Source organism: Vidua chalybeata, chromosome 3 (genome assembly GCF_026979565.1).
Source record: "Vidua chalybeata isolate OUT-0048 chromosome 3, bVidCha1 merged haplotype, whole genome shotgun sequence".
Classification (NCBI taxonomy): domain Eukaryota; kingdom Metazoa; phylum Chordata; class Aves; order Passeriformes; family Viduidae; genus Vidua; species Vidua chalybeata.
In genome coordinates this window covers 18160815-18187425 of record NC_071532.1, presented here as the reverse complement: position 1 = coordinate 18187425, position 26611 = coordinate 18160815, and the positions used below count along the sequence as shown (strand labels likewise).

The 26611-nt window shown below is 45.0% G+C and overlaps 1 protein-coding gene across 1 annotated transcript in view; it reads left to right on the top strand.

Annotated features, from left to right (window-relative positions):
* The window catches only part of MDGA1 (MAM domain containing glycosylphosphatidylinositol anchor 1), a 144001-nt gene that overhangs the window by 33967 nt on the left and 83423 nt on the right, over nt 1-26611 (top strand). The window contains exons 2-5 of the mRNA XM_053939166.1: nt 13706-13845; nt 16529-16703; nt 21399-21595; nt 24397-24529. Coding sequence (XP_053795141.1) covers nt 13706-13845; nt 16529-16703; nt 21399-21595; nt 24397-24529 — 645 coding nt within the window. The remainder of the gene's footprint in view (nt 1-13705; nt 13846-16528; nt 16704-21398; nt 21596-24396; nt 24530-26611) is intronic.

Below are 26611 nucleotides of genomic sequence, written 5' to 3'. Positions count from 1 at the left end.
AAGTCTCTGGTGTTTCAGACGATCTTTTGACTCTGCACAGACGCAGAGTAATAAATTCATAACCTTGCTTTGTGGAACTTTTGCTCCTAAGTTCATTGCTGTTGGTCTCTCACTGGGGAACAGCCAAGCCTTCATCAGCCTGTCTCACTTCTCCTTCCCTGTGTTTCAGCTGTAATCAGAATTTTTTTTTTTTTTTGCAAAACTCTTTGCTAATCTGTTTTCATTTTTCCTTTCCCCCCCCTCTTCTTCCCCCAGTCTGATTGTCTGAACTGCTGCAGCTGTTTGTCAGAATGAACTCCATCAACACAGCCAGGATGTGGCATTGCCAGAGTTACCCTTATTTTGCAGGGTTTGGGGGATGCTCCTGAGGCCAACATCTGGCACTTGTGGTTGAGGAGAGCTCTTTATAGCAATGACCCAAAGTTCATCCCATTTGCTGGAACAGCCTTCCAATAGTGTGTTAGTTAATCGCAGTAGTTCCAGTTAATTAATCACATGGATATACATATCCAGGGTGTGACCCCATCTCACTGGGAATAGCTGCAGGTGGAAGGGAGACTGCTGTTATGATCCCACTTCTCACATGACAATAATGTTATGATACATCAAAATAATGTTAGTTTCTGATAATTAAAAGATGCTTCTGCCCAAATTAAGTTTCAAACGAGACTATATGCCAAAGTCAATGATATGGATTTTATTTAACAGCGAATGTGAGGTAGAGAAATAGGAAGGGGCACAGGGTAGGAGAGGTGAAAGTATTAGAGAGAGGTAGACATATTATAGTCTCCACCACATGGGTTCCTGCTGGTCTTTTCTGTGGTGGGAGTCTATACATGTTCTTCTGGAGGTATCACTTTTATACAGTCCAGGTCACAGGTATCCAAGAGATGTATGTGCCATTCCCACAACTTGGGATGGCATGTCTGTAAGCAGCTGCTTCTTTTTCTCACAGTTTGCCATGATGGGAATTTTTGTCCATATAGGCTACCCAGATCCACCTTACCAGGCCTGGCATCTTCCTGTTGTTGCCATCTTCACTTTCACCCCAGTATGCATGATGGAATTTCGTCCATTGTGCCAATTCCAAACCTTTCACATCCATGCAGGCCTGAAATTAACACCCTCCTGTTTCCCATCTTAGCCAGTTGTGGTGGCTTATCCTAAGGAAACTTCCTTCTTTGACAGTGCTCTGAGACAAGTTAACTGCATTTTTTAAGTTCTGACAGCTACAGAAGGCCAGAAGTAGTAGCTCAGAACTGAAGAGGCTGCAAGTGAACTTGTGTTTTATCACCTCTGAAAACGCCTGGTGATGCCACTTGTCCACTGGGCATTTGCTCCCTTATCACCTCCTAAGCCTTCTGAGCAACAATAAACAGAAAATTGGAGTAAGGAGTGCCTGCCCAGGAGAGGCAGTGAGCCAGATGTGCTGCACAGCTGGAGAGGAGTAGATGGATATTCTATTAAAGGGAAACTATGCAAACTGTTGTTATGGTGTCAAGAGTATTTCAGTGCACAAGCTGCATGTGGTGGATGTGGAGTGATGGAAAATGCTCCCTGTGCAGAGCCTTACAGAGGCAAGGAAGGGTTCCCCATGTTCTGCCAAAGAGATGGGCAGGGGGTGACCAGAGTCCAAGAGGGATGTAAAAGACCTTCTAGATTTTGTGTGCAAGGGGAGATAAAGCAGCAGTTCCTGCAGCCGAATTTCACCACGTTAAAGTCAGACATAAAGGTATAATGGGCTGAGTCTCAGATGTGCACCGCTGCCCTCTCCTGTGTGCAGGGGGGACGCTGGTTGTGAACAAGGCTGTGCGTGTTGCACACCCCAGTCACTTGACCTGGACAGAAGGAACAGTGCTCTGCACTCTCCCATGATCCTGAATCCTTGGGTGCCTTTGCATGCGAGGACACCCTTTTACACGATGTCCTGCCTGGTAGCTTCAGAACAGTGACTCAGTGTTTTGTGGAAATGCCCCTAGCAGATCTGGTGGTAAGGATGAACTCAATTTTGCACATAAACTGGGAATTTGATATTTTTGTTACATGTGAAAAATGTAGCTTACCCTCTACAGATTTACAATGTGTAGTCCTCCCTCAAAGAATGAATTTGCACAGAATTTGCAAGTCAGTATATTAATTGACTTGAATTAAGATTAATTTTTTTTAAGTATCGTCAGTAAGGAATTTAGTGTTTGTCAGTCTGTTTCTTTGTCTGGAATTAATAATGTAATAACACAGGCTCTTCAAACATGGCATGTAATTAGAATTCATTGATATCTTATGTCTAGGCTAAATTTGAAGAAAATAGGTCATAATTAAACTAAGTTATTAACAGTTTCTATATCTAATTATTGTGACTATGTCATTCTCCTCTGGGTTAGGTGGGAAATCATTGTCCCAAACTCAAACCAATTGAGGACTTCAAATGAGCGATAATTCAGAGAGGAGGTATACACAGTTAAAACATCCCAAATAATAACAAGTCTTTTCAGTTATGGTGATTCACACCAGCAACATTATGACTAAGATGTATTACTGCCATCGGCTCCAGCTGAGATAGAAGTGAGGTTTAAAGATACCATGTATTTTCCCTCTTATTCTGAACCTTTGGCATAATGAGAAGAAGAGAAATGAGTGCTCCCTTACCCTGCTACATATGGGATTTTTTTTTTTTTTACCAGTGTAATATTCAATTAATTTTCTGAATAAGCTATTCTTGCCCCAGGGAATAATTGCAAGGTTTCTGTGCTTTTTGTAACTCTTCAAATAGCTTTGTGCTCTGCTACCTTTTAGTTCTGTTTCCACCTGGATACAGGTCTTGCAATGGTGTATCAGAAGGCTTCTGCATCCACATCTACAACATGTTACATGGGTTCTGGCACTTCTTATGGGGAAAGATTTTCATTCTACCCTCTGCCCCTCCTTCCACTCTGCTCTGTCTTTATTAGGAGAAGAGGAGAAGGCAGAGAAAACAAAGAATTGACAGAGACGAATATGCTCTATGAATCAAAGCTTCTGGAAATGGTTCTGTGGGTTAGTTACCTTCCTGGTGAGAGTATGAGACTTCTACAAAATTTCTGTTGAACTATTATTTTCCATCCCTAGAAAAATGCCAAGGAACTTGGACAAGAGTATTTTAAATGGTGTCTATCTACCACTCCTTTGTTGCCCATTTTGTTACAGCTAATTAAAAGAGAAAAGCCTTTTAATATTTAAGCACCATTAACTTGGCTGAATTATTAAATGTCAATTTGCATTATGTGCATAAAAGGATCAATAAACAAAGAGAATAAAGCAATGGAGGTGGCTGGGGCTAGAGAGATGTCAGCTCCTCTTATTGGAACCAGAGGGAATTGCTCGCCTGTCTGCCAGTTTGTGGTTGTTAATTATTGGTACTCAAGAGGGAAAGTACCAGGGACTTTCTAGGACTCTGCTCACCAAAGGCTCTGCAGGGACGTAAGAGATGCTGTCAAGATAAAACATTACTTGGCTTGATTTCCAGGGGTGTCACTCAGCCTCTGTTGCCTCAGTTCTGTTGACAATTTGCTGGCATTTGCTTTTGATGCTCTCTCCCTTCCTTTCAGGTGGAGCTTGGCCTTTGCATTGTAGACTGGAATTAGGTATGGATTGATCCCTGGCTGTGCTTTAGGCTTCCTGCCCAAGGATGGCAGAGTGCAATAGCAGCCCTTCCCCACTTAACAGCATTGCCTGGGGGATAAAATCTTTGGTGTTTTGTGAGGGCCTGCATTGGAGCTCATTCAAGCACAAAGGCTTCTCTCCACTGAGGGGCTGTGTCACAAGCAGCCTCCATGTATCATCAGCAGCGTCTCCAATCCTTGATCTTGCTGGGAGCAGATGGGTACCCGGCAGAGAGGTGCCAAGTCTCTGCGGTGCCCATGGCTCTGGGCATCTCTGCCAGCTTTGCCAGTGAGCGGTTGTGCTGGGGTTGGTGCCATGGCTGCCTGTCCTGTCCCATCAAGTGGCTTGGAGCTGAGAGCAGATCTTGCTCTTTGGTCCCCTGGGAAGTGACTTTGCTGCAGGGGACCTGGGGTGTATGTGGGATGGGTACCACTGTTCTTAGAGCTTTGGACAGCAACAAATCCCTGCTGCCCACCATTTTTCAGTAGTAAAATTGGGCTTTAGACAGTTGAATTAAGGGGGTAGCACTTGTATTTCCATCTATTTCTGTGTTTTGTTCTAAAAACAGGCTTTCAGTGAAATTTTATTTCAGTGGCTTTTTCTTGTGCCTCTTACCACTCTCTCCTGCTCTCATTCCCCTGTCGCCCCCTCCTTCCCTCTGTTTCACAGTTGAAATAGCCTTTTGCTTCCCATGGAAAATGGGGATAGCAGTAGGTAAACATGGCCATTTGTTGAATCTTTCCTCTCCTGTGTGAAGAGAATGTTTGCACTGCCATCATGGTATGATTGCCCTCACATCCCCAGCTCACTCTGAGCTGTCTGGATGGGGCCGTGGAAGCAGTGGAGCTGTGACAGGTGAGGATTTAGCATTGATTCAGTGCTTGAGTATTTACCCAGCTTCACAGTCAGGCTTTGTGGTCTGCACAAAGCTCTGTGCCCCTGCAGAAACTCTCCTAGCAGTGGTGGAGCTGCTTTGGTCATGTACATAAGGAGGAGGTCTCCGGGAGAGTTGGGGCACCAGGTAGTCAGTGCCTTGCTTTGCTGCCCCATGTCTGCACTCCCCCTCTCTGGGGCTAGCAGCCCTGAGCATACATGATCCCCTTTGACTCTCCATGTAGAGAGAAGTCCTCTCGTCTGAGAGTTCTTCTCTGCCAGTCCTTCTCCTGCCCACTAGCCTCCACTTTCCACCTCAGCACTGAAGAATTTGCACCTCAGGGTTTAGCATTTTGAACAGCATCAGCTGGTGTTTCATGGAAAATGCTCCTATCCTTATGCAATTTCTGATAGTGTACTTTGCATGCTGGTTTTGGTTTTGTTCTATTTCTTCTGTTACTTTTTTTTTTTTTAGTATACCTGGAGCTGGAATTTGTTTCTCTTCCTGTGTTTCCAGAGTGGGTTTTAGCATGTGGGTGTGACTCTGGCAGAGTCATCACCAGCAAAGTCTGGAGCACTTCCCCTGTGTCCCACTAGCTGAGGAAGTGCTCCAGTTTGAAACTACTACCTCTGCTTTGCCTTATTTTTCATGATTCAGGAACAACAACAACAAAATCATGTCTGGTTTTGATATGAAAAGGAGCCTGTGGTTATTAATTGATTGGAGTTCATGCACCTTTGCTGCTAATCTGGTTGACAGATGATTAGCAAATTGACTTTTTTTTCCCCATTTCGAAGGACTGAAGTGTCTGTGTTGTGCTCTCCTTTTATGTCCTATGTCAAATGATCCATGAAACAACAGATGAGTTTCAAAGTACTCTGGTTTAAAGATCTGTGCACATGGACCTCTTTGTTGAAGAGTCACTGTTGTACCAAAGGGGTTTAAAGTATAAAAGGGGAGAAAAAGCAGAAGTAGCCGCACCAGTGGTGCTTCAGAAATGAGCTGATCTTGAATTCAGGGGAGAGAGGGTAAAGCCCTTGAGACCATTCAAGCCAAGACCATTTGCCTGAACAAGTTATTAGCAGCAGATGGTGGGGACATCATCTGTTGGACTTTGCTACCAGTGCTGGCAAGATGCAGCATGGCTTTGAAAGGCATTTTTCCTGTCTGAGTGGGGATATGCAGCTTCAGTGGCTCCAACAAGAGGCAAAAAAGGGGGAGCAGAAATGTGAGTTGCATCTCCATCTGAGCTCTCTCTTGGCTCTCTGGTGAGCTGGCTACTTGGAGGCCCCTGGGATGGGTGCAGTGAAAGCTAAAACCAAAGGCCAGAGGATCTGCAATCTTTTTGGATGCCTGTAGCTGTTCACTGCCCTTCAGAAGGTGGTGGGTGCATGGAGCAGCTGTAGATTGGCTCAAGGGACTGGAGACCTGCTGTGAGTTCACATAAAGGAGACAAATGGTCAAACCTACCAAGGAGCCTGGTGCTTGCCTGTCCTGCAGTATTCACCTGTTCCTGCAGGACAGGGGTCAGATAAACAAGTGTCTATGCTACCCATGTCCACTTGAGTTCCTCTCTTTGTAGTCCTTTTTTCCTCTGACTGGACTGTTTCATTTTTGGGTATTTTACCAGCTGACAACCAAGTAATTCTGTTAGTGGTCTGTATCTTCTAGATTAGAGGATTTCTCCCCCAGTCTGCTTGCCTGATCTGTGTTTTCCCCTAAAATGAATGCTCAGGAAATTTAAGTGGCAACCAGAGAAGAATCATGCAATATTTTGAGCAATCACCTTGGCAGCATCACCTCACCCAAATGTGGCTCTGTGGCTCATTGGGTTTTGCACCAAGATTTAGAGATACACGTCAGGCTCTGTAGCTGGCACAGCAGGAAGTGGGTTGGGAGAGATGATAAAGTCTCTTTTAGGGCCATTAATAGACAGGCCTGCTTTTTTCATTTCCCAGCCAAAGCTGGAATCTTCCAGCAACAGGACAGTGTTGCTGAGGTGCGGACTCTGACTGCCACTGTATCCAGAGCCCTTAAAGATATGAAGACAAGCTACTTCATGTTGCTGGCATTTAATTGTCTATAGAAATTCCACTCAGGCATAAGAGTTAGGCAGTAATATAGAATTTATGCCACCGTAATGCTTTGTGTGTGTAACATCTGTCACTTGATTCTTATCAAACAAAGTTGCTGATCAATTTTGCTGTTCTGCTTAGCACTCTTGCAGTTAGGTGGACCTATATTTTAGAATATAAGGAAAATAAGTATATTTTGGGAACATCTAGGAAAGCTAGCGAGCAGGCAGTGGAGTTGGGGATTGAGGCGATCAGTGATGACCTGGTAACTGATACTTTAGTAAAGCACATACTCCTGCTTTGGTTTAAAGTTGAACAATGGTCTCAGGAACAGGTGTTGAATCGCTGGCGGGTATACCTGCTATTCAAGACATCTCACATGATTTTGTTGCTGGCATTTTTCTAAAATAAACAAAATTATAGATATGCTTTAAGGAAGTGACATTGATTAAGCAAAAAGTTATTTTAAGGTTGTGGAAATCATCTGGCTGAGCATTACAAAAAGAAACTTGGTTTCTGGAGATGCAATCAGACAGAGATGTAAAGACATAGTCTTGGTCTCTTCCAAGTGAAAAAAAAATCCCATGCTATTTCAAGTAGCCAACTTTCATGCTCTGTGATTACTTTCCACAGCTCTGTCATTTCTCTGTGCACTTCTCATTGAAAATTTTACTTTCTTCTTCTTGCTCAAGAGTAGCTGTGAAGTGTTGTGTGGGGTTAGACATGGTTCTTTGCATATCTTGTGAGCGGATGTGACTTTTTTGTGGGTGAATTGATGTTTGTTTTTTTATCATGATCAGTGTACAAACACTAAAAGAGTCAGAGACATTTTGCTACTGAAATATGATGTGTTTCCTGTGGCAAATTTAGGCCAGGTGTACAGTAAGCAGATTTTTTTTTTTTTTTTTTTTTGAGCATATGTGGTTTGGGCTGCAGTGAAAACACCGGGGCATGAGAGCCAAAGAGCCTCAGTAGAGATCTGCCTTGTTTGGGGCTGTACCCCTTAGTGTCAGTAGGCAGGGAGGGCTTCCTGATGTCTGTTGGTTTAGGACAGTACTGTGGTAGCACAGAGCTGCCCAGGCAGCACATGATGTTGGAAGAGTCAACAGCTTGGACAAGACAGAAGTCCAAGGAGTGGGAGGAGACCCAGAACTATGGATATGCTTTGATCCTCAGCTATCCTTGGGCCTTCTGCATTGCCTCTCTCTGTGCTGTGGGACCAGCCTGGCCTTGTGTTAAAAGTTGGAGTTTAAGCAGACAGAATTGTACAAAGCACCTCCCATGGGGAAAGTTCGCTGCAGGGACTGGGCTCCCTTTGCTATTTCACTGGGCAAAGAGGCTGCGAGGGGCTGAGGCAAGGAGAAGGAAGTCCCTGAGCAAGCAGACAGGGAATGTGTTTGGAAAATTGTTGTGGCACTTGGTTTGGAAAGAGGGCTCCCCTGGGCAGGCTGCACAAAGACATTTAGTGCCTGAGCTTGATTATACCCACCCACTGCCACCTCCTCTCCCTCTGCTCTTGTGTTGGTCTTAACTGCTGACTGATGGGTATGGCTGGTTTTTCTTCAGCCATTAATACAATATTGATCCACAGCCCTGCTGACAGTGTTAATGGACACTGATTGTGTATTATTATTTCCATAATTATCCTCAAGCTGGAGTGCATTCTCCTTTTCAAATGGCCCATCGATATCGTGCCCTGCATTGAGGGCTGGATCTGGCCTGGTTAATTTGTTTTGTCTAAAGTTTCAGCAAAGCCTGTGGTCTTCATCCCTAGTAGAGCAATCAGTGAGACCAGCTAAGCAGTGCTGGAGCACACATCAAGACAGTTTCCATCCCCTCCTGGAGCAGGGTGTTTTGTTTGGCTGTCAGGATGCTGCCCCTGCAGACCCTTCCCACTGTACTAGACCTTCCTTGCCGCTGCCAAGTGTTGCCATCTCGTCTCTTTCCTTTATGCGTGTGCTGGCTTTCCTTTGCTCTGCTGAGGGGACACGACCCCCTCCTCACAGATCTCCATGTTTGTGTGCCTCTGCTCTCCAGGCAGATCTGTGCATTGTGTGAGCAGACAGGATAAAACGCTACCTCCAGCAGCGACTTCCAGGCCTGAGCTGCCCCTTGGGCGTTGTGCCTTGCGTGGTCTGTAACTAACAGTGCTGCAGGGCAGCTCCTGGAGAGGCAGTTACTGACAGTGTCTCTTCAGCAAGAAATTCCACATGTGGATTTCCTTAGCAAAGTGCTTATTCAACCCCACTGTGGTCTATAAATACTGTGTGTTTTCCCATTTCTGGGAACTCCCTTCACAATGCATCTGTTACATGCCACTTGCTCAGGATAGAAAAGGTGAGGAAGGGAGACAGAGAGGTTCTTGAGAGGTTTAAGCTGCAGTTTAGCAGCTGATGCCCTCCTCATTTGAGTGTAACTTAGCAGTGTGAGGCCAGGGAGCTTGTGAACAGGAATGGGAGGGATGTTGGCTTCTTTGCCTAGGGTATGTGCAGAAGAGGCTGAATCATATCTGCACCAGATGCATGGAAGATCATTGCTTCCCTTGCAAAGTGGGGTGGTAGATTCAGGCTGAGGAAGAGGAAAGCTTCTCCCCACCCTGGAGGAGGATGATAGCAGAAGTGGGTGGATTCAGCGCCCCTGTGCATTCAGCTGCAGGTATTGGCCCAGCAGCTTTGGAGATAAATGTTCTTAATCCTTGAGGCAATCAGCAGGACATTCAGATGGCAGGGGTAGTGGTGGGACAGAGTCAAAGATAATGGCTGTTGTTAGGGTGCTGAGAAGGCAGCAGAGAAGTGCGGTAGGTGCTGCGCTGCAAAACGGGGGAGCAGCTGCCCCTGTGGGTGCTGACAGTGGCTGAGGGAGTGTCAGTGCAGTATCTGTCACTCACCATCCTCTCTGTGAAGGAGCTCTCATCGTTGTCATTTTACTGATGAGATCTGAGGTTCAAGAAGATGAATGGCTAGACCTGCAAACTAAATACAGATGACTCAGTCCTCTCCAAAAGAGCATTTCTCTCTCCTTTTCTACATTTTCATGGCATTAGCAACCTCTAAGCGCCAAGAGTCTCATAAACTTTCGAGGTTATGGTAATAATAATATTGTACAGTACACTGCACTGGGAATAAAGTTATTTTATTCACTTCAATTTCCTTTTGTTTTAATGTGTAAATATATCAAGTGAAAGCATAGTAGGAAATCTTGATGCAGAGGCCAAATGCATTACAGGCCAGCCATTTTCTGAGCAAGGGCCTAATGCTGCATGCTCATAGTCTGATTTTTTCTCCCTTCTAAAGCATCTGACACTCAATATGTGGCTGGCCTAGTTTCTCTGGAGGACTTTGTATTGGGAACTTTCTCTAAGTTGATCTCTTACCTAAAAGTTGAATAAAAGTCCTCCTGTCTCACAAAATTTCTGGGAACAATCTGTCCCTTTTTCCCCCATAGAGGCCATCAGAGGTCTTTCTTGGACCTCTGCTTTGGGGTTGGCTGGCCTGAGGTGAGGGATTCTGCCCCAGAAGAACTCAGCAGGGGAGGTTTTCTCTGTTCAAGAGTTCTGTGTGGAGCACCGCTGAGAATGGCTGTGGTTACTCCTTCATCTCCAGCCTTTCTTTGCCTTCCTAAGGGCCTTCTGTGAAACTGTTCCTCTGACAGGCATGGTCCTGCCATCCTGTCGTGCTGGCAGTGTGCAAGCTGTCTGCATGCTGGAATCCTCCAGGAGACATGGGATGATGACAAACAATAATGTATTCTTTCTGTTCAAGCACATTAAAAGTGCAATTAATCCTCACAGTCTCTCTGCCCATCTGTAATACAGGATGAGGTGACTTTCCCAGCCTTTGTGTGCTGTGACAGGCTGAGCTTGAAACAGAGACCTTCCCGAGTCTCATCTTAATGCAGTCCCCAAAGAGCTGGGTTTGCTCATTGTTCAGCCCCCACCTACTAAAGTCAAATTATAACCAAACCAGAGGAAATGTCTCAGGCTCTTGTGCCATCTACCTGAGTGCTTTTCTTTCCAAGACAACCCCAGGCTTTCTGAGTTCCCTTTTGAGAGATCTGGGTTCACATGGGGTTTAAGACATGAAAAAATGGTGGTTGCTCTGCTGAGAGCCTGGTGCTGTTACTGCCAGAGAAATGTTCCAACTTACAGTGGAGGGTCCCTTAAAGTGATGTCCCTTTCCAATGATTTAGCTGAAAGGTGTTAATGATGGTGACACAAGGAAGCTCAGACACCTGCAAACAAAGCCAGATGTGTATATCCTTGCTTGTAAGCTTCATTACAGCTCAGTGTATCCAGGGAGAATTTCGGAGAAGAGGACAAAATTATGAGCCAGGGCTTATCCCCAGGACTGTTGTTTTTAGTCTAGTGCCTTATAAGGATTAGTTTAAATGTTTCTCTCAAACTCAGGGATATGTCAGCAAATCACACCAAGGTATATTGGCACCAGAATAGTTGCACAAAAGCCTTCTAATCCTGATTAGATTGAATGATTTTGCTGTGGAAGTTCCCCATGTGGAAGTGCCTCTGGACAAGTGGTAGACAAAAGGGTTACACAATGGAAGTGGAATAGACAAAGAGGAGAGTGAAAGTTACAATGCTTATTTTGTATACCATATGGGGTACAGCAGGGCAACTTAAGAGCAACATTTAGAGCAACAGCTAGAGCTACAGATAAATATTCTGATTATCCATGGAGTGTTTGGAAATTAGTTTTTACAGCAAGGTCATGTTTGCAAAGGCAGAATAGAGCCACCAGCTGGCAAATGCAGCCCAGAGACTGTCAAGAGGTTACCAGAGCTTTGCTGCTTCAGGGTGCCAGGACCCTGCTGAAATGCAGGCATCACAGTTTGGGGATTGGGGGAATGTGGCATAGGATGGGAAGGGACGGAGTGTCTCTTTTAATCAACAGAGATCAGTCAGCATCACAGCCTGTGTCTCAGCTGTGTAAGCAGTGCTCTGCAGTACAGTGGAGCTAAAGGTGTTATGGCAGATCTGCAGAAAACTGATCTGAGGGCTGAAACAGCACAAGAGGCTGTCATTTGGATTAAGGTGTGTTAGCAAAGGTTATGCAGGCTTCTGAATTCCTCCTCTGTGACTGTTGGCTTGAGAAGGATTCATGATATCTTTTCCTGATAAATCACTATTTTAATTAATGTATTTACATATCTGCATGTATGTTCACACATGTATGTGTGTACAAATGCACAGATGTGTGTAAGCACATATGCAGGGTTTGTGCTTTCTCCTGGGTTCAACAAGACTCTCTGCCATCCAGGCAGGGGAAGGTCACGCATCTACTCAGTTGTATCAGTGAAGTCTTAACAGTCAGTTTTGGCATTCCATGATGCCTGAGTGATGGCAGGCATCTTGGGAGGCCTGCAGAAGGGGAAGACAGTAGAGGCTGAGGGATTTGTCCATGTTTGTGCCATCATATTATTCAAATAGACATGTTGTTTCTGTTTGTCAACAATTTGGAGAGTAATTATAATTTTTTAAAAGTGCCACCATGCGAGAAAGATGGAAGAGATGGAAAATGAGAGATTAGATTGCTGTATGTGCAGTGCTGCTGCCTGGATGTTGGGTGGCCATGGCAGGCTGTAAAGCCCCAGCAACAAGGGCAGTTTCCCACTAGCCCTGTGTCCATTCTCGTGTCCCTGCAGCTTGGTCAGTGCATTGTTTGACACCAGTTTATAAAGGCTGATCTCAAAGGCAGATCTTCTCCACTGCCTGAGCCCAGCCTGTCTTGCTGTCTATACTGCTGGTGGACTAAACCAGCAAAAACCTGAGCACTTCTCTTGCCCGGGTGGTTTGGTCTAGAGCATTGAAGGGAGTGAAAATAATTTTTTAAAAGGCAGTCTTTGAAGCTCAAGTAACCTTCAGGAAAAAGTGGGTGCTTGGTTCAGCTTTAACAGGTTGTGCAAAATTTATTCTTGCTTAGGAAGGCTTTCTAAGGCTCATTGCTTTAAACCCTCTGATCATCTCCTCTGTGGTTTGTTCATTTTTGTTATATTCCACTTATGGGATCTAGAGCTGTGACTCCAGAGTCACCTGAAAGCAAGCTGGGTAAGTATCCCAAGGGACAGTCAGTGCGACACCAACTCTAAGATGTGTTTGTGGGTTTCTCTGTACCTTGAAGTGCAATTGGTGTTTCCCCCTCAAACAAGTGCAGGTGTGCGGCTGGGCTGCGCAGTCACCTTCAACACATCTCAGCCACTTCTCTGATCACACAAACACTTTGGAGTAGAGAGCCAAAGGCTGTTTGCACAGAATTTCAGAGCTGAGGCTTTTTACTTTGTAAAATCCTGTTCTACTAGAGCTCATCTCTTCCTGCTTCTCGTCAGGGCTGTTGTGGGATATAGGTACTGTTTGGGGTCGTTGGGCATTTTGTAACTTTGTTTTGGGAGCTTTCTGTCTATTTACTTTTCCACTGCACTGGTCTTCACCCATTTTTCTGGCCAGACTGGCAGTAATTGGTCTCCATTAGCAGCCATAGGTGGAGAAATCTCTACAGATCTACAGGGGTCCTCTGGTCCTGCAGAGGCTGTTTCGTGTGGCTCAGGGCTGAGACAGGCTGCTATTTAATATGGGAAAGACTTGTTTTTCCTGCAGTGTTTGCTATGCCTGTTGTAGGGATATGTGCTAATAGCTGTACAGAGCTTCAGGGCCCTTCCTTACCCTGCTCAGTAGTTATCCCAGCCCCCTGCAAGGTAAATCATAGTAATCAGGCTTATTTTAGACAGGCATGGAGCAGTTGTGATTTGACCAGGTCCCTGCTATAGCTGCTTGCACATACTCCTTTCTGGGAGAGACAACAGCAGGAAATTTTTAGTCCTCAACCCATGCAGGAGGGCCCGCCCCAAAAAAGTGCCATATTCTGCTTTTCAGTGTCTAGAGCTGCTCATCTCAACAGAGCCAAAGGTTTTAAAATAGTAGTTGATATCAGGAAACGGGGAAAATTGCTTAAAAATATGTCTCCTAAGACCTCCATGATTCATTCCCAGAACTGCCTGGCTCTTCCCCTCTGTGGCTTATGAGGCAGGAGAAGCCACACTGGGCAGTGGGCATAAGGAGATGGGCTACTGCCCGTTTCCATCTCTACCTCTTCTCTCCTTTCTACAGCTCCTGCTCAGGCCCAAATCATCCATGCTGGGCAGGCATGCGTGGTGAAGGAAGACAACATCAGTGAACGTGTTTACACAATTCGGGAGGGGGACACGCTGGTCCTGCAGTGCCTCGTCACAGGACACCCCCGGCCACAGGTAAGCCTTCAGTCTTGCCTGTCACTCATGCTCCCCCATGGTTTGCAGTCTCCACATAGAGGAGAACTGTGGGCAGTGTGGGGTGTCCAGCTTTCTCCTACACGCTGGACTCAGGTAGGGATGTCCCATTTTGCAAGCACTTAGCTTGTTAAGCTATGAAGTATTTAAGCTCACTTTCATGGAAAACAGTCCACAAAGTTGTGCAGAAGCTCACAAAGACCTTCTACTTGTCTTCAGTATATGAAATCCCTTCAAAAACCTAAAGTCCAAATGGAAATCTCAAATCTTTAACCTTCTTATTACAAAGTAGGAACATCCCAGAAGACGCTTCCCATATGTGCTTACCTTAGGAGTTGGTCCTTCATGGTCCATCCATTTCTCAGCTTCTCTGGATGTACAGCCAAGGGGATGCAGCTTGGGGGAGTTTGGGAAGTTGTTGGTAGTGCATCTCACTGAGCCCCCCACAGAACATGCTGTTCATTGCTTCAAGGGTTTCAAGAGAAACCCTTCAGTCTTCAGGATTGCTGCTAATGGTTGCAGTCCTTACTTGGGATGTGCAGAGGTTTGCACAGCCTCAGGCCCATGCAGCCACCTCACCCCTTCAGATACTCAAGCTGGGAGGTTCAGTGTTCGTGTGGAGGTGTCTGTAGAGGTGCTGGCCTAGAGCATGGGTCTGCCAGCTGTGGGACAGAGCATGGTGGATGTGGCAGCTGGTGCACACTGCAAGGCTGGATGTGCTGGAATACACTCAGGGGAGCCACATGTGATATGTGCCTTGGCCCCGTTCCTCAGTCCTGCCAAAGATACTTGTGGCAAGAAGCCATGCATCTTCTCACGCCAGTTAATGCCTCCATGGGCTTGCTTGTGATGAGCTACTTGGCTACAAGGTGATGACAAAGGAAAGGATTTGAAATTGCTTTTCCATCAAAATATCCTGGAAACAATAAAAAGAAAATTACCTGAGCCAAGTCAGCAAAAACAACCAGTCTAGGTTTGTGACAGTGATGGGCAAGTGATACTTGTGTGCATCAGAAATGGGGAATTTGGTAGCAGTGGCCCTGCCTAAGGTTGTTGAATGCATGAAAAGGTCCTGGCAGGTTGTAGGGATTTGAGCCCGAGTAGCTAGAGAGATTTCTGGAGCAGAGCCTGTTGCAGATAGCATGCTAGTGGGCAACACTCTAGCTTGTCATTGCCAGACCTGCACAGGGGATGCCAGAGCCTAGAACCAGGCATGACCAGGGAGACTGGAACCTGCACATATAAAATGTGGCATGCCCTATTTCTGTCCTCCCTCCTAATGGATTGATTTCTTCCCCAGCTAAGCTCTTATCCTAACCTTTGTTTAATCTTCTCTTTCCCTTTCTATCAGCCAGTCATTAAAGCATGAAAATGTGGCCAAAATACTAAAATGAGATTGTGATTGAGAAGATTAAAGAGCTGGCTGAAGTGTCCTTCAAAGCAGGAGACTCCTAAAGTCTTGGGGCTCTCAGAAAACTTCACAAGCCTACAAAGGCTGAATAAATCTATGGTCAATAGTGCCAAAAATCTGCTCAGCCTGGTGCTCTAGGATGGGATGTAGACACCCCTGCTCCTTCTAGAGCATCAGCACCAATCAGGTAATAGCAGTGAGCTTTAGACAAAGTCTGGAAGAGTGGCCAAGGTATTTGGTCTGTTTTAGCTATGGCCAATGCTGGATGAAAGTCTCTCTTCTTTCTGCTGGCTGATCTTGCTGGATCTCAGTTCCAGAGTCTAAATTGTCCCAGAGTAGGAGGCCAGCAGTCACCAGCCTTTAGAAGGAAGGTTGCAGATATAGAAAACCAATGGGCTGAGAAAAGCCGTCTCTCTCTTTCATTGTGTGGAGCACACAAAACAAGGGGGAAGCCTGTACTGCTACTGCAAGGGCTGTACCTCATTCCAGACAAAAGAGAAACCCTTCAGTCTTCAGGATTGCTGTCTTCTTGCCATCATTCACCCATGCAGCTCTGTTGCCCCTTCAAGCCAGGATCTTGAGACATGTAACATAAGGACAAACAAAAAAGGTGGCTTGAAATCTGAAAGGATTTTTTTTCTTTATTTTTTTCTGTATCTTTAAAAACAGAGGAAAATCTTGTGTGCTGTGAAAGGATGACTTACAAAAATAAAATACATAAGGATTCCCAGTGAGAAAGGGGAAAAAGTCAGATAGCAACTGCATTTTCTCACTCATGGAAAAGCAAAAAGCAGAAATAGCCTTGCTGTCCTGAATAAGATGAGTGTGGACTGCAGTAAAAGCTCTGTAGTTGTGAGCTGATGTCTGCTGTAGTGTTGTGGCCTACCAGCCACATGGGGTCTCAAGGCTGAACACTGAAAGTGCTGTGCTGTGCAAATGGTGGCATAAAACTGAGCAAGCTGCTGGGTTTGCAGGATCAGAGCAGGTGTAGCAAACATGCAGTGTGTGTCTGGGTGAATTGAGGGGTTATCCTGGACTCTTGGATGTTGGGATTGGCAGTGGACCAGAATCAGTGGCTGGGCTACTGAGACATACTGAGATCAGTAACTGAGCTTTGGTAAGTCTGGCGGTACTGTAGGATCTCTTAATGGAAGTCGTTAGGGAAGAGAGGGAAGAGCAACAAAGGGAGCTCTGCTGAATCTTGGGGTCTTGTTTTATGTCCCTGATTTAATTTATCTTGTTCTTCTCATGCAGGTGAGATGGACCAAAACTGCTGGCAGCGCGTCGGACAAATTCCAAGAGACGTCAGTGCTTAACGAGACCCTTCGGATTGAGAAGATCCAAAGGCTGCAGGGGGGCCGCTATTACTGTAAAGCAGAAAATGGGGTTGGGGTCCCTGCCATCAAGTCCATTCGAGTAGATGTGCAGTGTAAGTCGTTTAGCGGCAACCCAGACCTTCCCACAGTTCTACTGCATGTCTCTGCCTCGCTGCGGGGCCAGCAGGGAGCTGCATTGCCCTAGGACCACGTGCACCTGATTCAGGAGCAGAGGGACTGGCGTGGTCTCCCCAGTGTCTTTTTTGCATAGGGGATTAGATCCATCCCTGCAAAATACAGCTCTGCTGTACTTGTGATTCATTCTTACCTAGGTGTTGTGATGTCTGACAACACTGACAGGGTTCCCTAGCACTTGTCTGGGATGTAGCATTGGGCATGGCTTCTGCTTTCTTTGTCTTCGTTTTGAAGCTGACAGAGCTTGAAGCAAGCAATGTTTCTTGAAGTTGGTAGTGCCCCGGATGTTGGGGGCATTCCTGAAACCAGTGTCCTGTTCCCAGCATTGCTACTTCTGTAGCATGCTGGAAACAGAACTGAAAACTCTGGAATGCAGCTGAGGGGGCTGAGCTGTTATAGGGTGAACGTGAAGGTGACTCAACATTGCCCTGGTTGGTAATAGTGCCCATAATGTGAAGATGACTCAACATTTCTCTGGCTGTTACCTATCCTTCTTGAGTCCTGGAGATGCTGCTAGTGGTTTTTCACCTTGGGCTTCAAGTTTTGAAGGTTTCTCCTAATGTTTGTTTTTTGTACCTAGTGTTTATTCTTGGGCTGCTGTGATCAAAAGGGAGGGAAAAAAATAAACTTACACTGTAAGGCCCAAATGGGAGAAATCCAAGTTTTAACATCTGGGCAACTTGTTTTGCTCTCTTGGAGAAAGTTACTATTACATTGTCCTTGACTATCCACTATTCCAATTTTCTTCAGCCCAACTAACACCAAATCCCTCTCCTTGCTCATATTATTTGAGAAGGCAAGGGATTGATGCAAAAAAGTTGTAAAGTATGATAAAGCAGCTGAATCTGTCCCTGAACCTGTCAGGAGCTGTTCTACATTCCTTCTAGCTGTTCTCCTTGCTTCTGAGCTGAGGGGCACTGTGGTTGTCTGTCAGTGGAACAACCTCTGAGCTTCAAAATCCCAGCATGTGCCTGGAGTCTGGGCAGACCTTTTTGCTGACAGCAACTTCTGCCTGACTGCTTCCTTTTAGTCCTGCTGTCCAGCTCAACTGTGATGTCACTCTCACAAAATGTACCACAGACTTGGGTGTCCTTAGCTTTTGACAGGTTCATGATCCACTGTCATACTGTATGGCTGGGAGTAGCTCCCATCTGTTCCTTCCTTGCTCTACACTTTATTGGAGTAGTGTAGTGTGGGCACTATCCTGTCTAGGCTGTGGAAATGGATTGCTTCAACAGCAGCCACTGTGGATAGGATGAGTGTTTTTTCATTGGCATTGCATCACTTTGTTTAGAGAAGTTCTGGCACCCACCCTAAATCTGCTTGGCTTCTCTGCCTGTTTCTTCTCCTGCGTGTAGTGGAGGTGTATGATAACTCTCCATTGCAAAGGATACTTGGTTTTCTCAAGGTTTAGTGTGACACCTTGCCAGGGCCTGTGTCTCTAGGAACACAACTGTGCCATGAATCTCTTCATGCCCTAAGGGTGCTCCTGCAGTGCAGGCTGGAGCTAGAGTGATGTAGCATCCCATGGTCCCTCATGCAGCTCTGACCTGTAGAACTGTGGGGCTAATGGAGTGGCCAAGGGCTTTCTCATACTAACATCTACTCTGCAGATGGACTTGGTACTGCACCTCTGTTCTGCTCACTTGGTTTTTGGGAAGGAGAGACAATTTTCTGCTAGTATTTGCAGTAGGTGCAAGGGAACACATGGGAAAAGCCACAGTTTTTGTTGAACGCTCACCCAGGCAACCTTCAGCTGAATAAACTAGAATTTGAAAACAAACCCCTTCTTTTCCTGCATCCCATTTTGTAGTTAGAGGTAAGTAATCACTCTCATGTGTACCTTGGTGTCCTTGACAGCTGCTGCTAGTCTTCAGTCATACTTTTAGTGTTTGTCAGTGGAGTTGTGCAGAGAGCATCGTTGCTGCCAAGAGGATATTAAACTGGAAACATTAACCCATGTAGCATAATATTCCTCTGCCCCAAGTGGGCATCAGTGAGGCTTAAAAGTATTGGTTTAGATACTGGCAGAGAGGCAGCTGCTTTTCTGAGTATTTCCATGTGGGAGATAGAGGAGGTAAGGAAAAGAAAAGAATGAATGTTTACAAGCTTTTATTGTGCATGAAACATCCCATGTGATCATCTCCATGAACAGCCTTGGGCCAAATTTATCATTGGAGCAGCTCACTGACATCAGTGGCATTACTCGTACATCAAGGACATACACATTCTAGGTCTTATTTTAGCTTTTCTCAAGAGGGCTAAACCTAGAGCTGACTTCTACAAAAGAGGGCTGAAGAATTCAAAGGAGGAAAGTTTTAGCAACCAAAAAGAAGGTGTTGTTTTCTGTGTGGGGAGTAGCTGGGAGCCATGAGACTAGAATGGTGAGCTGCTTCTTCAGTTAGTAAGGGAAGTGTTTTACCTGAGAAACAGTCTCAGAAGGACGGTAGCTACAGAGTCACTCATGTGAAGTTTGAACAAATAAAGTAAGATTAAAGACAAGGAAGGAGGAAAAGAGGAGAGGTTGTGTTTAAGATCCTGGTCCAAAATAATTTGATGTTCAGTCATCCTCTGGCCACATGAAGACAGCACTGTATGGAGAGGAGACTTTTTTTTTCCATCTACATATGTTTTTCTTCAGTCATGGGTGTTTTTTGGTTGATGGAGTTTTTTTTTTTTTCTGGGATATATTTTGTGTTGTGTCATTATTCCATTAATGGCTCTACTCATCTCTGAGCTATGGTCAAGCGGACAAATTTCAGGTTGCATAACAATTGCTGTCTGCTAAGCATACAGCTCATTAAAAGATGCAAACCCACAAGTTGACACTTGTGATTCAACAGAGAGCATACATTGTTTGGATGACATGTTAGCAGAAACTCATCCCTGCTTCCCTCTTTCTTTCTGGAAGTCAGATCTCCAAACTTACAAATCTGTAAAATAAAATATTGTGAAAGTTAGGTGGCATGGGAGGGCAGGAGGTGATGAAGACCTTAAGCATGTGCAGAGGATCATAATGGCGGAACAAGAGGATCCTGGGTACTAGTACCTTGGTTTCCTTGCAGCTGAAGATGAGGTCATAGTGCTCCTGAAAATACAGAATTGCTTCAACTTGAGCTCAAAATGTGTCTTATAGAGATACTTAAAGACACAGGGACTGATTTCCATTTTAGAGAGCCAATTCTTGTCAAAAAGGATCTTTACATTTAACCTCAAAGTGATTTTGTGAGGAGAAAGATCCACTGCCTCTGAGGTGTCCCCCATGCTACCTTGATGTTCAAACATTGATACCTGCTGCAGCTTCTGAGAAAATCATCCCTTTTTAGCAGGTGGGCAACTGTGGGGGTCAGTATGCTCTGTGTGGATGGAGAAAATCCTCTTCCTGCAGGGCTATTGCTTCTGTCCTTGCAAGCATAGCCACTGATAACCATTGATTCAGTCATAGTGGCTGCATGTCTGGTGCAGGTACAATAAGGGAATTGAAAGGAGCAGCTTCTGTAAAGAAAGAGAACAAAAGAATCTTGTCACATTGTGACACGAAATAACTCACAGAAGCAAGTTAGATGTAAAAGGAAAGACAAAGAACTCAAAAAAGTAAACTTTATTTTCTGGCTCCACTATATATACAATACCAAGAATGACAGTGGATTGGGAGGGTGAAACTGCCACCTCTCTAACCACACTGGTCAAGCCAACAGTCCATCAATTCTCTCCACCCACAAAGAAGAATACAAAGCAATCATTATTTATATGAACATGCATGAGAAAATTCAGTTGAAATATGTAAATATCAGAAGGCATAGGAACTTTTAGAACAACTTTAAAACTCTCAAAAGAATAGGGCGACAGAATCTGATCAGTTTAGGGAGGGGTAATGGTGTTGCAGTGACTAGAAGTTGCCAAAGGATAGTTGATAAAGACTTTGAAGAAAATACACGGAGGATATTTAATAGGAAGAGAGAGAAATTATGCATACCTATTACAGTGTTTTGCATCTCATATTACTGTGATTCCTCACGAGATTTGCTCTGTCTAGATGACTTTCTAACTCAGCTCCTTGATCTTGTCCTGATTTTTTACTTTCATTCCTTGTCTTGAAGGTTTGTCATGTCATTTGTATGAACATCTCACAGCCCTGGGCTTAGCCCCATGATTTCAGGAGAGATTTAGGAACTAGAAGATGGAGAAATCATGATGGAACAGAGCTTCCTGGGATCCTTTTGACCTCTCACTGAAGTAGAAAGTAGTGATTTTCTGTAGGGGGATTCACTGAGGAATATGAGGCAGCCCACTGCTCTGAGATACATGTGGCAGGCAGGTGGGTTTTTTTGAGGACTGCATGGGGCTCTGCAAACCAGAGACTTTCTATTCTCTAAAGGTTTGTGTGGTGAGCGGGAGAATTCTGGTTTCTCCTGTGTGTTCCCTTTAGATATTGGTTGTACTACCTGCCCTCAGGTAGTAAAACTGCTCTTAAATCAGCAGTTGTCATCAGCCAGATGTGTGGGACCTTCCCCTCTCCTCAGTGGTACCTGGAGCATCATCTGCTCTGCAGGTTGTACACGCAGACCAAGCTTTGCTAACAACGGCTGCGACCTTCCTTACCTCCCTTCCAGATCTAGATGAACCTGTTCTCACCGTTCACCAGACCATCAGTGATGTACGTGGCAGCTTCTACCAGGAGAAGACCGTCTTCCTCCGCTGCACGGTCAACTCCAACCCCCCAGCTCGCTTCATCTGGAAACGGGGAGCTGAAACACTTTCTCACAGTCAGGACAATGGTGTGGACATCTATGAACCCCTTTACACACAGGTGAAAATAAGCAAAGCTCTGCCAACTTGTGTTGAGTGTCTTGCTGATGCAGGGCACTGTAGTGGGTGGTGTTTCCTTGCCTGCATGGATTAGGATGCTGGGGAGAAGGTGCAGGCCACTGCAAGGAGTGCTGCCTCCAGGAGGGCTGGTAGACCTTCCTTCTGCATGCACGTTCCCAGGGTACAAGAGGAGCAGAGCAGTAGGAGGGAGTGTGGCCTAGGAGGACCTTTCCCTTTTTATCACTGTCCCTGAGAGCAGTGACACAGCTCCCCTACTGAGGTTATGCATCTGTTGGATGGCTGAGACTAAAATTTGAAAAATCCCAAGACTGGATTTCCTCTATCTCCCATCGCTAATTTTTTTTTTTTTTTTCTTAATTGAGTGCCTAGGCTCCATATATCAGGGAAGAGCTTCCTGTTTAGCAGTGTGAGCAAATGGCAGGCATTGCTGTGGGATCCATGAGTTTTTCTAATGGCCACAAGTAATGGGGAGCCCAATGCCTGGGCATTTCCTGACTTGTCCTGGGACAAGATGTCCATGTCTTTTCTCCTTCTCCTGCTTGCCTGTGTTGGACTTGCCCTGCACAACCAGGTTTCCCCTGTAAACACCACTTCACAGTAATTAATCAATGCAATGGGAGATGGAAGGGAACTTTTTTTTTTGCCAGTGCGCTCTGGGCATGTTACCCTAAGCTGAGGTTGGAGAGCTGAATGTCCTTTAGATTCTAATCAGCCTCAGTACTTCCAGCAAGGCTGCTAGGGAGCACATGGCAGGGATGGGTGGGAAGGGAGGGCTGAAAGGGCAGCTCTCCAGGGCTCCTATTTCATCCCAAGCACCTTCCTGCATTCCCAAAGCTGGGCCCAGAGCACATTCTGGCTGAGTTTGATTTCTGAGCAATGCCCCAGGCAACCTTTAAGTTAATGTAGTCATGTTCATATTTTATTGAAACACGCCATCTCTGTAGGTCATGGAAATGGGCATCCAAATGGAAATATTCAGGGGGATGAGGAGGGAGGAGAAAGCTGCAGGTTAGTGGCAGATTTGCAGAAACACTGTAGGTCAGCACTGCTGTTTGGCCCTGAAGACAGCTTTGTCTGCGTGCTGTGTGGCTCCCAACTAGGACATCCCTGGCCTTGGAGGAAGCCACCATGAGCTCTTCCAGTTTTCACTAGGCTCAGTGTAATTAACAGGAGATGTTGCCTAATGAGAGGATGTCTTAGGACTTGGGATATTTTCTCTAGCTAAATAAAGCATCTGGCAAAAATTCACCATGTTGCAGCATTAATGTTTAAATGACCCAGCGTGCTACAGCTCCTGTCAGGCAATGCTCCTGACATGATGGGTCATTCCCAGCTCTGAAAGAGGGTGTTGGGACTGCTGTGCTCAGACAGGCATGCCCTTGCAGTCCTCTCCTTAACACCAGATAAGTCTGTAAGTTTGGGTTGGTAAGAGTTGAAGTTATCAAAAACACACATCTGCAGCACTGTTAGAAGGGGAAAATCTGGCTGGAATGTTTAACAAAGTACCCTTCACTGGAGTTTGCAGTGTTGTCTTAGAGACGAACCTCTGTCAGTGTCAAGTTTGAATAGGCTTTTACATTAAAGATGAGGTGAAGATTTCACTGTTGAAGCTTTTTAAAACTTACTTACACTGAGGGTTTATACCCATATGCCTAAATTCACTAATCAATGAACAGGAGATACATACAACCCTGTGAGTATGTAGATGACATGCATATTGTAAATGCCATAATTTGTGTGGCATAGCAACAATTCTCAGGGGACAGGACTCTCTTGGGTTATCAGTGCCCTAGGTTTTATTATTCTAATGTACTCACTCCACATCCTTGTTCTCTGCATATTAGCATTCCTGAGCTCATTGTCCAGTCCCTTGAGGTTGTCCTCAGGAGGATTTGTCATGCTGACACCTCCTCACACTTGCAGGCAGTTATGGAATGGTTTCTCCAAAAGAGATTTAGACAAACTCAAGGAGAACAGCAGCAACAAGCTGTCAGCAGAAGACATATGAGTTGCAGGGTGTGCAAACCATTGGATGGTTCTCAGAGCTTTCTGCATTCCATAAATAAAAGTCTACAGAACACGTCTGTCGTTAATGTAACAACTTCATTCTGTTTCTAAAACAAGCCAGTAACTAATGGAGTGCAGGCAGTGATTTTATTTGTTACCTTAGAATGAGAAAAGGCTATCAAAGTCTCTGCAGTCACTCTGGATTTACATCAGCATAAATGAGATTAGAATCTGGAGAGGGGGGATCAGAAAGTTTTGGAAGTTCTCTGAGTATTTCTCTGAATTTTTTTTCCTCCTGTACTGCAGATTTCTAGAGCATAACTGTTGAACTTGTCATATTTAGGCCAGTATTAGTGCCTCAATCTGCTCTGATTTACTTCAGTTTGGCAGTGTTGCATCCCCAGTGACTTCCTTTGGGTTCCTACTGACATCTTGGAGCTAGATCTCAGGGTCTGTTCTGAGATGCTTAAGGTTTGTCATGTTCTACAAGATGTTTCTGGCACCAGATGATGAGAAATCATGCCCAGACCTGTTTGGCAGTGCTTTCAGGTCATGTCAGTCATTTGCTGGGTGTTTTGTGAAACCCTGGAGGTAAAATGACCACTGCAAACATTTTATGTCGCCTTTACATAGAGCTGTGGGGCCTTGAAATCTGCACAGTTCCCTAAGGTTTTCGTGGGAGCTGCTGGTAATCTGTAAACTTTGGGCTTGGAATGATGATCTGTGCTTTGGACACCTGTGTCTTTTCTTGCCCCTATTTTTCCCAAATCCCAGGGTGAAACCAAAGTCCTGAAGCTGAAGAACCTTCGACCTCAGGATTATGCCAGCTACACATGCCAGGTGTCTGTCCGCAATGTCTGCAGTATCCCTGACAAATCCATTACCTTCCAGCTCACAAACACCACAGGTAAGAGGGGACAGGAAGGGTCCCTGCAGCCCTCTGATCCTTCACCTCCTCAACAGCCATTACTCCTCCAGGAGGATAACACAGCACTCTGTCCAGGGCCTGCAGCACCTAGACCTCATTTACATGGCTGCTGGGATTACAGATCCTTCACACAGAAGTCTTGTGGCCAGGGCTGCTCCAGTTTCTTGTAGCACTGCATGTGGCCAGGCCTGCCATGAGATCATTAAAACAGACTAGGTGTAGGCGTTGAGGCACTATGTAGCTTTTAATTCATACACTGTTTTATTTATTTATAATTCTAAGTGACTTTAAAAATAGATTTGATACAGTCTAGAGTGCTGCAGGAGTTCTTACAAATAATTCATCCATGTGTGACTCCAGCCTGGTTTGCCAGGCTGTGCTCTAGGCACCTCCCAGGTAACGAGCTCCGCTGGTGGCAGTGTTTGTGGAAAGCATACATCTCCAGTGCCTTCCCAATAAATAAATTTTACACTCATATTTATCCTGGCAGTGCTTGAGGGCACCTCCAGTTGTGAGCAGATTCACTTTGGTGCCTCTTGCTTGACGTGTAATAAGTGAACGATAACTGAGTATCATGTATCAAATACTGGCAAGGACTTGATTGCAACCTGTCCATTAAAAAAACCCAAACCAAAACCACACACACAGTAAAAAATCCCCACCTGTAAAGCCCCCATGTGTGTTGAATATTTGCAAATAATAAGTAAATGTCAGGAAATTGCTTCCAGCCCTGGGGTATTCCATGATCAGAGAGAAAGGCATTGTAGCTGTTTGAATTATTCACTTCTCTAATGTAACACAAAGCAGTTTGCATCCCTTGTGTCATCTTTGTACAGTGGAAACAGAACTTTTTTTGATGTTTTTAACTGTTGACAGAATACTGTTGATACTGTTTAAATTATGTTTATTGATCTGAGTTGAGTTCCAATGTGCTGAACAATAGTTGCCTCATTTTATGTAGGAAGAAGAAAAATAATGAGCTTAAGAAAGTGAATTATAGCTAATGTCAGAAAAAAAGTAGTAAGATTTCTAAACATGTCTTGAACAACTCACCCTATTAGCTGAATTTCTCTCAGTATGAGAGTGTAGCAAATGTTGAAATATTCCCTTTAAAAACCTATCTTCTGTTCATGATGAAGAAAGGCTCATCATGAGCCTTTCATCAAGAAAGGTTCATCACAGCTCTTCTTCCCTATGTACCTTTACCTTTGAAGAGTTAGAAAATAAATTTTCTCTTTATGTCCACTCCCCCCGCCAGCCCAAGCACAGGGAAATTACTCCTCATTTCAATCCAGCCCCTGTACTAAGTGAATGGGGAAAATATATTCTCAGGTTGTACTTGATGACAAGTCAGCGATATGGCTCAATTTACACCAGCTTCTTAAGCACATCTATCTAGGGGTTTTTTCTCCTGTTTTTAATTATAAATGAATATTTATACATAGTTGCAGTGCAGCCTGGCACTACAAGCTCAAAGGGGCCATGGAAAATGTGTTCTTAGCAAATTGTATTAAAAGTTGGCAGTGAAAATGAAGCTGGCATTGCAGTGTGAGCAGGGTTTGTGTTAAATAGCATGGCTATATTTAATGTGAAATACTATATGGCTTACTTGCCCTGTAGGTAGTATTGTGCATAGGTGAGGAAATATTTAAATGAAATTCTTTAATTCTCTCCTATTTTGCCTAGGTCTTTTCTGTTCCCCTTGCTCTTGTGCTTTCACAGTTTCTCTAGACCTGGCTGTGCCCAGAATCCTGAGCAGCGTCACTCATGATGCCTTTGCCTTTATAACTGAGAAGGGCCCAAAGGGTGCTGAAATGCTTGGAAATTTCTCTCTCTTAAATATTTATAGTCCAGGCACTACAGACCTTGTAGTGAATTGGTAGGTCAGGTCAGGCCAGGGGAATCTCCTCAGCTCATTTGCCTTTCCTCAGCTGGCTCCTCAGTGTCCTTTGGGCAGATCATAGTCTCTGGTTAGGAGATGGACTTCTCACAAGCTCTGTTTAGCAACTTGGGCCTTGCAGCAGGGAATGGGTTCTTTGTCTGCAGCCTTAGTGAGAAGGA